This window comes from Colias croceus, chromosome 27 (assembly GCF_905220415.1).
Source record: "Colias croceus chromosome 27, ilColCroc2.1".
Taxonomy (NCBI): Eukaryota; Metazoa; Arthropoda; class Insecta; order Lepidoptera; family Pieridae; genus Colias; species Colias croceus.
The window spans coordinates 524,548-543,235 of NC_059563.1; the positions used below are offsets into that span (position 1 = coordinate 524,548).

Here is an 18,688-nt window from a genome sequence, read left to right on the forward strand (position 1 = left end):
TGTGCTATCTAGCACCGATAAATTTTTCATTTCAGTACAGTAGTTCCTGAGATTAGCGCGTTCAAACAAACAAACAAACTCTTCAGCTTTATAATATTACTATTGACTTACCCAACTGAAATTGTTCTAGAACAACTTGTAGATTAGTTAGTGCGGCTTCACTTCTACTCCTAGCGTCCTCAGCTTCACCGAGTCGCGCTTGACCGTCCTCACGTTGCTTCTCCAATAGTTTTATTTGATTTCTTAGCGTTTCCACTTCTTGGTTCGCTCGAATACTGGAAATTGTAATACATATTATGTTTAATTTAATATAGTTTTCCTGTCAAAAATGGTGATTAATAATTGTCTTAAGGTTAGTTTTTCTTAATTTTGCTAAATGTGTAACAAAATTATTATAACTGAATTTAACCATGATGAAAGTGAGTATATTTACAGGATTATATTGGTAAAAGTTGGTAAAATGTCTTCTACTCTACATTATAAATAATACAAATATAAAAAATGGAGCCATGGCAAAAGTTAAATAATCTATCTATACTAATATTGTAAATAGGTAAAGTTTATTTGCGTGTTTGTAGGAGGTAATCTTGTTTCTATATCTGTGCAATACTGTGTCAGTCATCCAATTTCTTTCTCTATCATAAAGCTATTCAAGAATGACTTACACTTTCTTACGGCTAGTAATTAATAGTGTATCATATTAAAGTTATAAGTTACGTGTTATCAAAAATCTATACAATTCACGAGTGACACAAGCATTATTTAGCTAGTAATTAATAGTGTGTCATATTCAAGTTTTAAGTTACCAGTTATCAAAAATCTTTACAATTCGAAAGCTTTTTACCAGCATTTATTAATTAATTATTAGTAATAACAAATAACTTACCTGTTACTAGTATACACCGTGCTTGTCTGTTTCGCTCTTTCCTCGACCTGGTGCAATCTCGTCTGACACTCGGTAAGCTTCTGCTCTGACGTCATCAACTCTTGCGTATAATTCTCTTCTGTTTCTACGAGATGATGACGTAACCGTTCTAGCTCTCGCGTGGAGTTCTGCTCTTTTTCGGACAACTGAAAAAAAATTGTTAAAAGTCACTAATACTTTTTGTTTATAAGCCTCATTACTTCGTCAAATTGGTTTTTTTAAGTTCAGGTATATATTTATTTACAACACTTTATTGTACAAATTAAGTATAAAAACAATAATACTACAAAAACGTATCGTTTGTACAAGAGGTGGCGTTATTGCTAAGCAGCAATCTCAACCAGGCAACCTAGTAGGAAATGTATGAATTTCATGGTAATGTGTTCATATAAATTATATTATGATATTTTCTCTAGTACATACCTGTAAATTTTCTGCTGTCAATTTCTTCACTATTTCTAATTGAATAGTTAAACTCTTGTCTAAATCTTCACATTTCTTCGTCAAGTTTACTACGGTGTCCTTTGCATTTATCAATTCTGCTCTCAGTGTTTCATGATCAGTCAAATTTTGGTTTAATGACATGATTATTTCATCTTTCTCTTTAATTGTTACTATCAGCTTATCACAGTTAAGGCAACTATCGGAATGATTTCTTATTAAAGCGTCTTTCTCATCGAGCATTCTTTTAAATTCATTAGTTTGTTCTAAAATTACTCTATTAAGCCGTTGGATTTCTCCGTGATACTGTAAGCTCTCATTATGTTTAAGACTAACTAAATTGATTAATTCCGCTTTTTCTGTATTTTCTTTATCTATAATAGCTTGATATTCTTTACATTGATTTTCAAAGAACTGTGATTTGTTTTTAGTTTCTAATAATTCACTTTCTTTTAACGTAAGGTTATTTTTTAGATCGTTTAATTCCTGCTCAATAGCATTTTTTTCTTCTAACAATTTGCCGCTGTCATTATTTTGAATCGGCGTACTAACTGTATTTATTTTATCTGTTAATTCGACGATAGATTGTTGTAATTCTTTGATTTCCTTATCTTTTCCCTCTATACTAAATTTATAATCAGAGTTAGTTTTTTCAATTTCCTCGAGCTTATTTGTTAATTTTGAAATCTCAGCATTTTTCAAAACAATCTCATCGTTTAATGCATATAGTTGTTTATTGACTTCTTCTTTCTCAGAATGTAATTTCTGTAACTCTTCGTGACTGTGGTTCGAGCTTATGCTTGTGCTGTTTAATTTTTCAGTCACTTCCTGTAATGATTTTTGAAGACGTTCAATCTCTTCATTCTTAACAGATAAATTACTTTGAAGTTCACTTACGCTTTGATTAAGATTTGTTACGGTAATGTTGTTTTGGGCTAACGTACTATTTAATGTATCAATAATGGAATCTTTTTCGTTCAAATCAGTTATAAGTTTATCAAATTCTGATTCAAAGTGCAGAATTTTTGCGTCCGTTTTTGATAATTCAGCTTCAAGTCGTAATTTCTTTTCAAGAACAATTTGGTGTTCTGACTTGAGAGCGACAAACTGAATATTTAATGCATCAAATTCATCAACTTTAATTTTAAGTTCATTAATCTTATCTTTCAAGTCAGATATAATTTCAGATTCACTAAAGTGATTTTGTTTAAGAGAATTGTTATCATTAATTAAATCTTCCCGTTCTCGTCTTAAATTTGATATTTCATTATTTAAGTCATTTACATTTTTCGATAGATCTGTATTTTCATTTTGCAGTACTTCGAGTCTAGCTAATACCTCGGTTTTTTCTTTGATAATAGTATCAATTTCATCTTGACTTTTTAAAGTAGCTTCAAGTGTTTTTACCTTTTCTGTTAAATTGAAGTTATCATTCTCTATTTCTTGCTTGTGTTTAAGTAAGGCATCGAGTTTAATTTCTACATCCTTCAGTTTATGATCTAAAACTGCTTTCAACGATTCTAGTTCTTTGTGTGACGAAGATTTTTCTGATAATAACACTTTGAGTTCATCAATCTCTTTCAACAATAAAACTTTATCGTTTTCAATAATGTGTAAATCTATAGATAATTGTTCATTTTTGGAACTGGCATTACTCAAACGTTTTCTTAAGTCGTCAATATCGTCACAAGCTTTTATTAGCTTCTCATTTTGGGTAACATTTGCAGTATTTTCTAACTCTTCAACAGCTTTCGTCTCGTTCTTGCAAGTTTCTAACTCATTAAGCATCGTCGTATATTTTTTCCGTAGATCATTTAAACTTTCTTGTAGAATTATTTTTTCTTTTCTTACTTCAGACAATTCCGTTTCTATCCGTTTGATTTCAGATTCAAATGTTTTGTTCATTTTGTTGCAATCAGCAAGTTCACTTTCCAATTTAACCAAATTATCTTCATGCGATTCTATTATCGGTTCTAGTTTTGACGTATTTTTCAAAGCTGCTATTTCCGAAATAAGAAAATCATTGTTCTTTTTCATTTCATCCAATTCACTTTCAAAGTGTTGTATATCTGTTGTCAAATACTCATTTTCAGTAGTTAAATCTTCTATTTGCGTTTTCAAATGACTAATGTTAAGTTTTTTCTCTGATAACTTTTGCTCGAACGTATCTATATCTTTCTTGAAAGAATTTATAGTTTTAAACACACTTTCCAATTTGAATAAGACTATGTTATCTGTAGACGACGGTATTTCTCCAACATAATCGACAGGTAGATCAAAATTCACATACCGATTGTAAAGCTGCATTATTTTTTCTGGTTTTATTGTTTTATTAGTGTTTGTATCGTCGCTTTCCTTTTGCTCTAATTTGTGTTTAAGATCATTAATATCCCGTTTCAATGTTTCTATAACGCTCTTTGCATTGTCATCAATATTTATTTCATCCATGTGAATTTGATTTGTATTTCGTCTTTCTTGTAATTCATTTATTTTTTTCTGTAATTCTTCATATTTTTCTTTTGGTACCATATCTGACATTTCAGATTCTTTCGTCGCAATCTCAATTGCATGTTCCAGTTCTGTAACTTGTTCCTGTAATTTAAACACTTCTTCGTGAAGCTTTTGATTTTCTTCTTGGAACTTTTCCGCATTTTCTCTTAACAGGCTGTGTATCCTTTCCAGATTTTGATATTTATGTTGCAACGTTTCATAATCCTCATGAGATGTTTTCATTCGTTCAATTTCCTCATCCCTTTCTCCTAATTTTGCCATTAACTGTTTAACTTCAGCTGAATAATCATCATTCGCATTCTTCATATCTTCGTGTTCTTGTTTTAATAGCTCAAAGTTCTTTTGCAACTCCTTTTTTAAGGTTAGTAGCTTTTCCATAGCAGCCTGATGTTGGCTATCTAAATCTTCTAGACTATTAGCTAGATTTTTATTTTCTTCCCGTAATCTGTGTAGTTCTTCATCATTATCAGATCCTTTTTCAACCGTAGAACAATCTTTTATGGCGGATATTTCATCTTGTAGTGCTTGTATTTGTAGTTTGTATTGTTTTTCAATGTCATGATCGATTGTTTTCGAAGATTGGGGTGGTGGGTCCCAATACCAACTGGATTCATCTTCTTTAACGCCATTTCGTTTTGAGAGTCTCTGTAAAGACAGAAATAATACATTAAATATAAAAACTTTAAACTATTGTTAAAGAGAACTGTATGGTGTCGTGCTGTACACGAAGTCGACGTCTAGATAAGAAACAATTAATTTATTTAAATTTACTGACAATATAGAACAGATAATTTAAACCGGTTTTAAATTAACTTCACAATGAGCAATGCTGTATGATTAGTATGTACAGTCACGCATAAAACTATATTTGTTATTTTTAACCTTTAGTTTTTTATGAATTATAAATCTAATATTTTACTTATTTAACAAAATCATATTTAAGATATTACTTAAACAATTCTGCTTAATTCTAACTTTAAGCAAATTACATCGGAACGACCTTTTCGTGTATTTTAATAAAAAGTGGTAACCATTCTAAACATATTTTTCCGAGGTTATTCGTATTTTTCCTCTTTTTTACGTAAGTACATACATGTGGACAAGGTGCAAGATGCACATTTTCACACATCATCGCAACATACCATAGTGTGTCTATGCAAACATGATAACTTATCAAGTGAGTTATTCATCGTTGACTCATATTATACGAGTGCGTAAACGTTTGTCAATGCATACATAAGAAAAAAAAAGAACGTGTGAGAAGTGAAACTTTAGATTCACACATAACAAAATCGTCGCCTTACGGCATGACGTGACGGTAATGCCATGACGTGACTTTAAAATTTTATTCAACGCGCCTAAAGAAGTTTCACTTCAAAATTTTAGTAACTAGCTGCTTCAGCAGACGATGTTCTGCCCTATTGCCCCTTATTCGTGTTCTCTCCTTAAGAACCTTCCTAGTTCCTTAACAAAAAAACGTAAAGAAAATTGACGCATTGGTCGGAACACACATTTGGTGATTCATTTTGATTATGTTATAGATTACTATAATCTCACTAATCGATGTTTCCGAAAAATGTTACAACATATCAACATAAAAGTAAAAATACTTATGTTTTTTACGCTCAAATAAATGTGTGAAAATGTTATTGAACCCCTTACAATCTGTAGACAAAAAAATACATAAATATATTAACAACTCATAAAATAAACAAGGTAAGAGGCGAAGCTAGTAACCGAATCGTACTTTTTGTCGATTAAAACTTAACACCTAGCAACAAAGAAAACTAACTACCCTCAACTAATTAATTATTGCACAACCTTAATAAGATAAAAGTAATAAAATATAACTAGCAATGTTTGCATAGATTACATTAATTGATTCGACTTTACCTTGGATACAATCGCATTATTTAGCGCCAACGTATATGACTAGATTGGCATCGACATTATTAAAGAAAATAAAAATCTTCATAATAAACCAGTATAGACAGACCTCTGTACCGTATAGTAATAAGTAAATTTTGAGGAGATAAATAAATTTGCTATTAAAATAGCTAGATATAACTATCATAATGCTTATTACGTCATTATTCAATAGGTACTATAAGAAATAACGACAGTTTGAAAAATTGGAGTCAAGTTACCAATATTTATTGAGAATATTAAGTAGTCGATAGTATAATTTTAACTTAGCAACAGGTTTAATAATTATATTTCTGTAAATAATCTATTCCATGGAAACAAAATTCTCATTAAAGCTATTTGAATATCAGTATAATTATAAGTGAAAGGTATTTAAATGGAACATTAACCACATCTAAACTAATATAACTTAACCAGCTGTGCCGCGCGGTTTCACCCGCGGACGAAAACGCGTGCAAAATCAAGTATTACTATAGCTCATGTGTTAATGCAAACTTTTATTCTCGTAAACTTTTAAAAACTACAACCGATTTGAAAAGTCATCGAGAAGAATCGGCAAGAAAGTCGATAGCTACTCTTTCTATAGTTTTTTTATACTCTTCAAAGTCTCTTCGTTACTTTTTCGTTTGTTGTCAATAAATGTTTCATTCATTCATTCATTCATTCATTCATTCTTCGTCTATAATCTATATTCTAAACAGTACAAGAAACAAATCAAATCATCCAGAACAAAACATTAATACACAGATACATTCAAAGACCAAGACCAGACCAAATCGTACACCTTATAAAGATGCCTTGGCTAACTGTACAAGATCGCATGTTAATCTGTCGTCTGCCGACCTTGGGTGCAGTGTCGTGGAACCGATGGTCCGGCCGACTACGGGTTACTGCACATGTACTTGTGCTCGTCTCATTAGATGCGATTATGTGAGCTAGTGCCTGAGTAGTGAGTATGGCAATCAACGACGTATATTGAAAATATAGTATTGTCAATAGGGTAAAAGTCGGACGATTCTGAAAATGGGTGGTAAATTTTCAAAAGTGGCTATGTTTGGTAATAGACCTGTATTTTTTCAGTTTAAATCAGACTTCAGACAGAAGAATATCGATGTTAGGACAACTAATAAAAACAATTAATGAGACCTTGGTGATTATTTAGTCTTCAGAAGGTTTATAAGAATCGGATTTTAAATAACTAACACACATGTTGTAGAAAAAGTGACCTAACTTATAATTCCAAAAATTCACTTTAAAAATAGACTACATAAATTGAAAATTTCCCAACAGGAAACGCTGAAGACACAAAAAAGCGAAACACCTTTCGACACCGATAGTACCTAATTACAGATTCAAAGAGTTAATTGTCTTTTTCATGTGTTTTTTCCACATCCTTCCAGCAAGTGGTGCGTGAAATGTTGATAACGATGTCACACGGGTACATATACCTATTCTTGTGTATATTCTTGTAGATATTACAGTACTGTAGAAACAGGGCATTTTAATAAGAAACGTGAAAAGTATAAGTAGAATGAACAAAACTGAAGAATCGATCGGCGAACGAAGAATCGGTCTTTTGACTAGTGGTGCATGCAATTTATTTATGGCGTGCTTCATTGATGATATTAATCTTTTAAATATTAAAATAGCTGCTGAAATGCTATGTAAGAATAGTGACTTTAATTTCATAGAAGGCCGGATAAATTATTCAATTTGTATGACATAATTGAAAGAAATTTTTATGGGTTGCAGTTTTTTCCGGAAAGTTTCCGAAATTAAACTCCACATACATAAAACACCCACAGCACAACCAAAGTCATGAAAAATAATACCTTAAGTTATGCTAGAAAAACACCTTTTTCAATGAAAAAGACATAAAATTTAACCGTTGATGTTAGTAAAACACAAAAGCTCGCAGGTTCGTTACTCAACCTGGTATTAGGGTATTGCCACACGGTTTACGGTCACTGATAAGCGCTGATAACAGCGATAAGGTATCTAAATCCACACCTCTGTACAAACATACGGAACTGTACGGATGACCGTTGGATGGTTGGTTTATACTTATATGTTTTAGTTTTATTTGTTACTAGCTGCGCTTCGCGGTTTCACCCGCTCCTGTTGTTCTTAGCGTAATGATATATAGCCTATAGCTTTCCTCGATAAATGGGCTATCTAACACCGAAAGAATTTTTCAAACCGGACCACTAGTTCCTGAGATTAGCGCGTTCAAACAAACAAACTCTTCAGCTTTATAATATTAGTATTGATAATTCAGAAAAATACATTTGATATTCATTCGAGTTTCTTCAGAGGATTATATTTGTTACTCTGATTGCTATAGGAAGTAAAAATATGAGGTTCAGAAATTATAGAGCCCATAACTCCAGTTCATAAAACTCAATGGAATTTGAGTTCAACACCCTTATTCATAAAAGACTGCAGTATGTAAAGTGTAAAAAAAATCTACGTGGAAACATACCGTAGAACTTTTTTGAAACTTTGTATACCTACTTATACAAAATATCAATAAATAAAAAAAGAAGACTTATTAATTGAATTATGAAACGAACAAAAAAAAAAAAGAAATGCGTTAGTGCTTTTATACCTCAATACTTTGAAAAACTGAAAATCAACGCTATGCGCGAAGAAAGATCCTGCACCAATCTCTTCCTTATTTAAGCTAGTTAGGAATACCCTTAAAATAATTACTTCTGTCATCGATAACGCGTTACAAAAACGTTTACCTCGATATTTCTATTAACTTCACTTAAGCTTCCAACAACAAAAACAACCTTCCTCTCATTCCAATACCCTTTAGACCCTTCCAGCTTCGAACCTACATCCCACCAATAAGTACGAAGGTCAGTAACCTCTGGCAACAGGAACCTTACCAATCACACAAGTTTATCACCCATTGTTGAAGCACGGACGGTACTACCCCGCGCCCTAGGATATCGACACTGGCCATATGAAAATTATTTTACTGGGCGTTTTGTTATCATATTTAATTGTAGAGGTTTTGATGTGTATTAAATTAATAACTCAGCCCCCGGAATCACAGACACAATAGAAAATCTATTGTGCCGTGATCCGATCGGGCCGCTCGGGGCTCAATGGGTTAAGATGATAAGCAAATCAAATCTGTGTCCTATAGCCGAAATTGTGATAGGCTTCGTTAAAATTTTTAATGTTATTTTGATTTCTGGATACAGATTATGTAACTCAAAATTTACAATTTCACTTACCTATATGTGATAGTGATTGGATTCGTAAAAATATTGTAACATTTCAGTTATTTCTTCTCTCTTATGAGTCTCAATAAGGTCTCCTTAATAGGTTCAAAATGTTTAAAACTACGAAGCAAAATTACTTTCGTAACTTGAAGCGATTGAAACTATATTTTCAACTTTACATGCAAAATGTTACTTTTTACAACTTGAACTGCATAACATAGAATATGCAAGCAATTTATCACCTAAATTACCTAAAGTTCCTAACCATGTCAACATACATAACCAGCTCATCCATCCATCCATTCTTCATACTAAAGTCTACACTATTGTGGTTAAGGTGTACAATGTACATACATACATACCTTGACCGTATTCGTCCCTTACAGTGTTTACGCAACTGGTGACATGCTAAGCTGATGTCACGCGCTTTAGTAACCGTGTTTGAGAGTTTGACGGATTTTAAGTGGGTTTTATTTTTATGATGACGTGGTTTGAACTATTTTTATAACTGTATATTTGTATGTATTATCTAGACAATTTGCTATGGGAGATAATTAATTAATCGCAATGTACAAATTAAAAATTATAAATCAGTATCAATGACTAGATCGTTATTTTTAAGTTTATTTTCTTACAATATAGAGGATAGATTCTTTAATTTTAAAAATAATACGAATTTATATTAGAAATTATATATGTCTTGGTAGGTAGTAACAAAGAAAGCCGGCATTGTCAAGTAATTTGTGTTAATTACTACGAACTCGGTTCAAAATATGCGACAATTGCATTTTAGTGAAATATTTGCCAAATATTCTATGCTCATAATAAACATAAATAAAAAATATTACCTCTCTATATTCAGCAAACGACCATTCCGATAACGACGAACAACCACATATTACGAGAACAACACCAAAAAACAATTCAAAAGTATACATTTTCAACAAATCCCGCGAAACTCCATTTCCATCAATAGCTTTCAACAGTTTTTTAAAACACTCCTATTATTACGCTCTATTAATTATATTTGAACATTACACGCTCTTCGACTGTCAATGGTCTTTATTGTAACATACAACGTAATTGATACCTAATTGTTATTTAAAAAAAAAACAATTTTATGACATTAGCCAAAAAAAATTTTGACAGCTCGCGGCGGGAATTTTGAAACGGGGCAAAGGTCACACCCGTGTACAGCCAAGTTTGACGTTTCGTTTTTTTTTTCGTCTTTATGCTGGACACTGTTGAGTTAGATGAAATTGTTAGTGGCCAGCGAACAATAGCGTATCGACCGTCACACTACCAGCTGCAGTGAATAGCCACCAAGTTTTCAAAACAAACCGTGTTTATATAATGGGTAATTGTGACTTATGTTCCCGAGATGCTGCTATTTTGTTATGCAAAGATTTTAGTGCACAATAGTGGTGTTGTTATATCACCGAAACCATTGTAAATACCTTGGCAAACAGTTTTCAAACATGCCTCTAAGTAAAGCAAGTTAATCTACATTTTCAGTTCTGACTACAAGAAATTTCTTCGGCAAAACGCACTTTATTAGGTACTTACGCGCAATTAAGATAGAAAATAGGATTTAATAGAGAAATCAATTTACAATTTCCGAATGTATTTATGTATATTTCACATTATATCACAAAAATAATAAACTTAAATCATAAAATAAATATAAATAGAAACGGCGATGCAAATAATAATGAAAATAGAATCAATTTCACATGACTGTGTCCTTCATAGCAAGCGGAACGAGTTGCGTGCGAAATAAATACAAAAGAAAATACACCTTATCTCATATTAAGTGTTACAACACATAATCCTGTAAAAACATGAACCAGCTAACACACAATCAACTCTGAAACTTGGTAGTTTAGAAAAAAAAGAGTGTATTAGTTAATATTCAAGTCTATTGTATCTCAAATGCAGTTGTAATAGAGGTTATTGTTGGTGAAGAAACAGTAAAAACTTTTAATGGTAGGTACATTTTGAAGAGCCTTCCATTACCAAACGGGAAACGTGCATACAAAATTCAACTTTAATTCTGAGTAATAGGGTTGAAACTGCAATGATCAACCAGCGCGGCAAAACGTTAAATGCACGTAATATTGAATTCTAGTCCTTTAAGATACAGATGACATTGCAATGGTTAATGATGATCCTAAAATAGAACGTGACAAGTCCATAATAAGCGTAAACAGATTTGAATTTTAACATGTTAACGATAGGGATGGTATTGCAATGATCGATGATGATTATAATATGATGAATGGAGATGGTAATGTAGCTATTCAAAGTGCACGGGCCAATGTCACTTGTGATTGACGTTACGTCGTTTACGTTTCATTGTTATTTTAAAGAGAGCTATCTTACACAGCGTAGATCGCATCGGTGTTAAGCGTTCTGCATTTTTCTTAGATTTAAATTTTTAAAACTCCCTGCCACTATCGAAGATGGCAGAAATAGATAACTTTACCTCTTATGAATTACTAGCTGTGCCTCGCGGTTTTACCCGCATTGCTCCGCTTCTATTGGTCTTAGTGTGATGATATGCCTTAGCCTTCCTCGATAAATGGGTTATCTAACACTGAAGGAATTTTTCAAATCGAATCAGTAGTTACTGAGATAAGCGCGTTCAAACAAACAAACAAAAACTGTTCAGCTTTATAATATTAGTATAGATTTCACAAATCTGACGCCTGTAGGGTTGTGTCGCGACGTACAGATTAATTTATACCACTTCCGCTATCTATCTGTCCCTATGTAGCTTAAATAAAACTAAGGAACGGCTTTTGATTGGGCTTTTTTCATCGATAGAATAATTAAAGAAAGAGGTCTTATAAAATTTGTTAAGAATACGACAAAACTGGCGAAGCTGCAATCAGAAAGCCAGAAAAAATATCTCGAATAAAGCAACTAACACCTAACTACTCGTAGATTATACAAGCAATCTAACAGACAAAATTCCAAGAACCAATAACAACAGCACAGCGATTCAAATGACAGTCTCTGCTGAGATAATCGTGGGAAACTGGCGGAACGCTGACAATAAAACGACAAGCTTGGTACTGACCATTGCTTAACCTTGGTGCAAAGAAAACTTCAGCTATTACGCAATTTGGGGGAAAGTCTTTGTATAACAATGTATTTTCGTATATTGTAATAACATCGTAATTTTCTACATCAACATCATCGCACTTGGGAATATTTTTTCCACGTTTTAAAAATTTTCTTCACTTGTACCAAATAGTTAAATTAAATTTCAACTCAAAACCGATCAACTACACCTTAACGTAAACTTTTTGACTGTCAAGGGTCCAGACCACTTAGAATATTATTATCAAATTTTTCTAGACCTAGAAGAAAATTTATGAAATTTAGCATTAAAATACGAATCAAATATGAAAACTTTGATGAAATCGACGGGAGAATCCTAGGCAACATGTCCCATGCGTGCCTAACGATGGTGTAGCGGAAAAAATGCCTGGAAAACTCGGTCATGGCACCATGCTTCATGTTCACATCGAGCTGCGACCTTCGGTTTCTCAAACTGCATGCCGGATGCATGAATGCTATTATATAATCACACTCTATTGTAATTGTGTATAGACGAGCTATTTGATAAGTCAATGATGGAACAAACAAAGTTGGTACACGAGTGTTTAAAGTGTGTGAGAAATGATATGTTTGATGATAGGGACCCAAATCAAATCATCATAAATATTACGAGTGTGAAAAATTCCATATTTCAATTGTTGAGTGAATTTATTTTACAAACCCGACACGTTCCTTAAGTTCCAAATATGTATTGGCTTTAATTACAATGCTGGAAATTAACTAGTAATTTAACTATGTTCCACAGGATGCAAAATCCTGCAGGTTTTAAATTAATTACCATCTCAAATTCAATACATCCACCTTCCACGTAACATTTCAAAATTCAGAAATCCTTCATACCTATACTTCAACTTCAACCCAACACACGTCTTAACTCCAACTTTAACCAGACCTATTGCTACGTCACCAACTTTAACTAGACCAGTGACACTTTCCATCCTTCACCACAATACAGTGTCACAAAGTGTCGCTCTCTGATGCGACGCGACGCGCTGTCGCGGCGTGTTAGAGCCGCTGCTTGGAGAGCAGTGGTCACACGCGGTGGCCAATGGAAGCCGACAGTCGAAACCTCAGGGAGTAGTTTTACGGAACCCAGTGACCGCACGTCGGCGTTCGCAGTAATCACTTAACGTCAGGTGAGCAGGAATTTATTGGGAAATTTATGGTCTAGGCAAAAATGTATTGGTAAGCTGGTCTGTTATTTTTCTGGCTTTTTAACACTTAAGGGCTGATTTCTCAATCCTTGGTTAAAACTTATTCGTCGAATAATGTATAAAACTACCATTTTAAAAACGTATTCTAATTGCCCGTATTTGACAGTTTACGTGACATTTTAATATTATCGTGTAATACTTTATTGGACGGATAAGTTTTATCCAAGCATTGACAAATCGGCCCTTAATGTAACGGAGGATCGTTTAATAAAACTATAATAACTGTCTATAATCACTTGACTTTATTCTGTTAAAAAAATTATTATCATTTCGATAAAAATAAACAAGATTACTTGCAGAAAATTGAAGGTACCTACTCATTACTAAAGAAAGGTTCGAAACATTTTATGAAGAATGAATTTGGCAGGTTTGAAAGTGCACGACCAAAGCTACGATATTTAAGGTAATTCTCTTATACCTTGAGTTATCGAAAAACAACTTATCTACTAACGATATTTAAAATCTAAGTCGAGTAACATTTAAAGGGACCAAAAACTACAAAATTCCTACACCATTACAAATCCTCGTTTAGAACATTTACATGTGTGTCAAGTACTAAAGTACAACAATGTGTTGTTATTGTGGTTGTGTAATATAACTTAACGTAACTCGGTTTTACATCTTTTAGTTTTGGTCGAGAGTCACGTGACGAGGTGGTGGGAAAAATAACTAGGCAAATTAAGAGTTATAGACTTGGTATATTACATACATAATATGGATGGTATGCAAAACTGTTCGATGCACTTAAAAATAAAAAAGCGAAGTGATAAAATTGCTAATTTTTATCCTAAATTTTATATAGAAGATATTTTATTTGGAATGCTGATGAAGATGAAGAACGCATTTTTAAAAAACTTTTTAAAAAAGATAATCTTATTAATGTACTTGTTCAAACATTTTCCATGCAATGTGATGATACAAAAGATTTAAGAGATAAGTTGAGGGTAATTCACGTCAATACTTTTTAGACCTTTATGCAATTTCTAAACGTATTTCAATAATAACCACTTCTGTCACAAAACTTTCTTTACTTTTGTGTGACGTTATCAATGTATGTTCACACTTAGAGGGGTAGCTAGTTCGATTCCCGTTTTACTGGTTTATCTTGTATTTTAGAATCAATGGCTAATGTACCCTATACTTTTGCAGAGAAATTACAAAATGGTTTGTGGTATTATTATTAAATAATAGTTGTCGTATTAGTGTTTGTTAACACGACAAGATATTATTATACATCTAAACTAGCCCCAAATTATCAAAATTCAAATAATTATTGAAAAATCCTCATCTCTCATGTTCATCGTAGTACATACTACCAATGGCTTGTCTAAAAAAGGGTGTTTTAACTTTTAACTACCCGCATCGGGTCGTTTATTTTATGCTTATTTCTCTTTAGTAAATTCTTATATTAGTAACTGAAATTGAAATTCGTGACAATAAAGCATCGATATGCTTTCAACAGCCGTTATTTTTACTGCCAAAACGGACCATGGGCACCCATGGGGACATCCATACCACCGGGACAAAACATTTAGACTTAAAAAAAACAATATTAATTCCAACGTTCACAGACGATGCCGACCGTGTCAATAATCACTTGTTAGCGATACAAGTAGCACAAGGCTGTTCGCAGAGCGAGAGGTTTTTAAATTCATTTATTTACCTATAAAAACGTTTATTAACTTTCGTACTATTGTATAATAATATGTTATGGCTTTGGCAGTCTTAGGGCCGATTTTTCAATGCTTGGATAAAACGTATCCGTCCAATAAAGTATTACACGACAATATTAAAATGTCACGTAAACTGTCAAATACGGGCAATTAAATAAATAAATAAATAAAAGAATGATATATTTCACCGCTCCTAACTATCTCTAGACACAAAAATCATACTATAAAATAGCCTCTTTTCTAACAATTTTTTGGGGTTCCATAAAATGTACATATTGCATAGCATGCTCTTTTTTAATATTTTATATACAGACATCCTGTTATTTTTTTTTTACATAACATGAAGTAGATTATTTAGTATTGTAATATACATATTTTAGTATCAATTATCTTTATAAAAAATTTAGCTAGCTAAATTCTACAGATTACAAAAATTAATAGATATTCTGTTAAGGCCAAGTTATTTGTTCAGTAATATATTGTTATATTTCGCGATGGTATGTTGATTTAGTGCATTCTAAGAAGTGAGAATGCTTTACGGGTGGTCCGTCGGTTCGATGCCTTTGCGTTTCATGTTATTTGCTTTTAATACAAAAACAATATAGTAAAGAACGTTTAAAATGAAATTAATACGATGCCGATTATTTTCTATAATCGTAGTAGCATTTTGAGTTTAGGTAGGTATCTATTTATGAATATAAGGGCAGGCTTATATTGCATATTTTAATGCTATTTAAAAAAATAGAATAATTATTATTGATAATATATTTACTTAAATAGATGTAAAACTTTTACATCACAAATATTTTTGTAGAATACTTATTATTAAAGTAAAACTTCTTTAGGCACGTTGAGATTAAAATTACGGTCGCGTCATGGCAATACAGTCACATTGTGGATTGGCGACGATTTTTGTATCTTTGAATCTTGCCAAAGACGTTTCACTCCTGACACGTGTGCTCACCCCACACGCGCTTTGGATTTCACACGCTACATTATTATTTATTATAGTTACCAATCACAAAAGCTTGTTCCTATAATATTACCATTAAAACATTAATAACCATAAACCTTTCTACTATAGGAAGTAATAATTTCCTCAATAAAACTCCAACTATGCGCACGCGCCTTATCGTTCCTCACCCCCGCGCTGTCTCGCTCTAACGCATGCGTGTTACGATTCTCTGTCTCGCTCACACGCCGCGTTGCTTAGCAACCGTCTTGTTTACACAATGGTTGAATGATCGATATAGTAAACTGTAGGTTTACTGCGAATCTGAACTTCAGTGCAAGTTTGTAATATATTCGTTGTATGTATACTGATATTATTTCGAAAAAAATCCTGTCACATTTTTATAAATTTTAGTCTACCAAGTACTTAGGTACTTAGACTTATGATAAACTTGATGAATGTCACGTAATATCCGGTCTAGTAAATAGTAATAAAAACTACCTATTTATTATCTCTATATCTATACTTGTAGACCTACAACTACAACCTAAAAGAAATGTAAGTATTTTTTTATCAAATGTTTTGTCTTGATATCGCCGCATCAAATGTTTACAATTTGTCTGAATGAAATTGCTTTCTAGTCAAAACATCGGCATATTTTGTGATATAAAGATCTCATATTCAACTAGATGGTGCAAGCCCCCATATATTAAAATAAAATGTATGAAATCAAGTGCACTATCCAGAAAACATAGCTCTTAGAATTTCGTCTTGAAACAAACGATGTCGCTTTTTTATTATAATTTATCAATTTTTTTATGTTATTAATTAAACATTTTACGGCATTCGTCACTGCAAAAGCGACTGAATTTCACAGAAATTACAATTTATTATCCATTGACTTTTCTAATTCTTCTACATTATTGTGCAATTAAGAAATTATCCTCTAACTTGCCACACTTACGATCTATTTTCAACCGCATTAGCATCTACTGAATTCGGAAGGACCTACCACAACCTTACAGACAAAAGGTGCGATTATATCTACACGTAGATACACGACGCGGTTCATATTCAAACAAGTCAGTTTTGAATCACAAGTCAAATATTTAAATTACAATAAGAAACTTTGCCATACATACGGGTTAGCTGAGGTTAGCTTACGAAACCGTATTAGCATTTTAAATTTTACTTTCAGCAATGGCGGACGTGACGTGCGCAGCTTGTTTGTTAACCGTTGCTTGCTGAATCACTTTGACGGTAATTGAGCTACCGTTTTATTAGAATATCAGTGAAAACGACATAGCCATAGCCAACGTAAGAGCTAAAGATCGTGATCTATCTATCTTGTCACTTAAAAAAATACAAATACATAGGTACATACGTATTACTACAGTCCCCACTAACAATAGGTATATCTACTAAGTAACTGCCCTCAGTATTTTAATTGCAAATAACAGAATTAAAAACTCATTGAAAAATAATATAATGAATTTTTAAACAGTATTCATTAACAATAACAAAATAATTAACTGCGCCGATTAAGTAAAAACAAAATGACAAACATTCTATTTTCAAATTCGTTTGACACATGACAGTCATCGTTTGCACGCCGAGACATATTATAAGCACGTTCTACATATATTTTGACGCTGGTATAAGCATAGTTCACACAAGCGTACATTGTAGATTCTACATAGGTATTAGGGCAATTTGAAGTATGAATGTTTCGAATTATAGAATTAAGAATTATCACCCAAGTAGATACTATTTAGAACTATCTGGTATAAGTACAATAACTATGTTTTGTGTGCAAGCGCACATACACAGACGCTACATACAGCAATGAAATCATCACTTTAAAGTGATATCACTTTAAAATTGATGATTATCATTACTTTCTTCTTGGAATCATAATAAACAATAATTGCACAGTTTCACAGCCAATAAGAAACGCTGCAATTGCTCTTTTAAAATCACGCCAACTTCTCTTTTCCATCCTTCACAATATATCATACCAACGATGCCACAGAACTGTCCTGTGGGCTGTGCTACAAAAAACTTATAAACCACCTCACATTGACCATATAAACCGTACAAACAGCGCGCTATCTCAAAGAATTCGTTCCGTGTCTCAGCCAGCGAGTGTACACATCTGAACAAACACACATGTGTACAATGGCCGCCTGATATCAGTGTGGTTGTTTTCAGTTTACTTTTATTCATTATGATTATTAGTGTTGGTGACACTACATGACCTTTTGGGTGTGGAAATGGCTCGTATCCTGGGCATTTTCTGAGCTTTTTTCTATATCTAAAAAAAATAAGTCGTAAAAAATAAATGTCTCCTTGTCTAGGGAAATGCATTTCACAGCTATTTCAATTATAGATTTTGTTCATGAACAAGAAGAGCTTTTGTATTAAAAAAAATTGTGAAATACAAGGTTTAATTCAGCATAATTATTATAGTTTATACCTTTCCTACTTTAATTATAAAATTTAAATATCCAACGTTACTACTACAAAAGCCCCTAAATCTCATATTCCGAATAAACTATTACAATGCTGTGAAACGGGACATAGGATTTTTCATCACTTATAAATTCTAGATTTAAATCGTAAGAAAATAGCGTATTCTGTGCCACATTACATCACCCAAAACCGTTTTCTCCAAAGATAATATA

At 32.6% G+C, this 18,688-nt stretch overlaps 1 protein-coding gene across 1 annotated transcript in view; it reads right to left on the minus strand.

Moving 5' to 3' along the window:
* The window catches only part of LOC123703880 (thyroid receptor-interacting protein 11-like), a 57,780-nt gene that overhangs the window by 11,679 nt on the left and 27,413 nt on the right, over window positions 1-18,688 (minus strand). Inside the window, exons 3-5 of the mRNA XM_045652062.1 lie at window positions 1,349-4,522; window positions 887-1,071; window positions 112-275 (exon numbers count right to left, since the gene is read on the minus strand). Coding sequence (XP_045508018.1) covers window positions 112-275; window positions 887-1,071; window positions 1,349-4,522 — 3,523 coding nt within the window. The remainder of the gene's footprint in view (window positions 1-111; window positions 276-886; window positions 1,072-1,348; window positions 4,523-18,688) is intronic.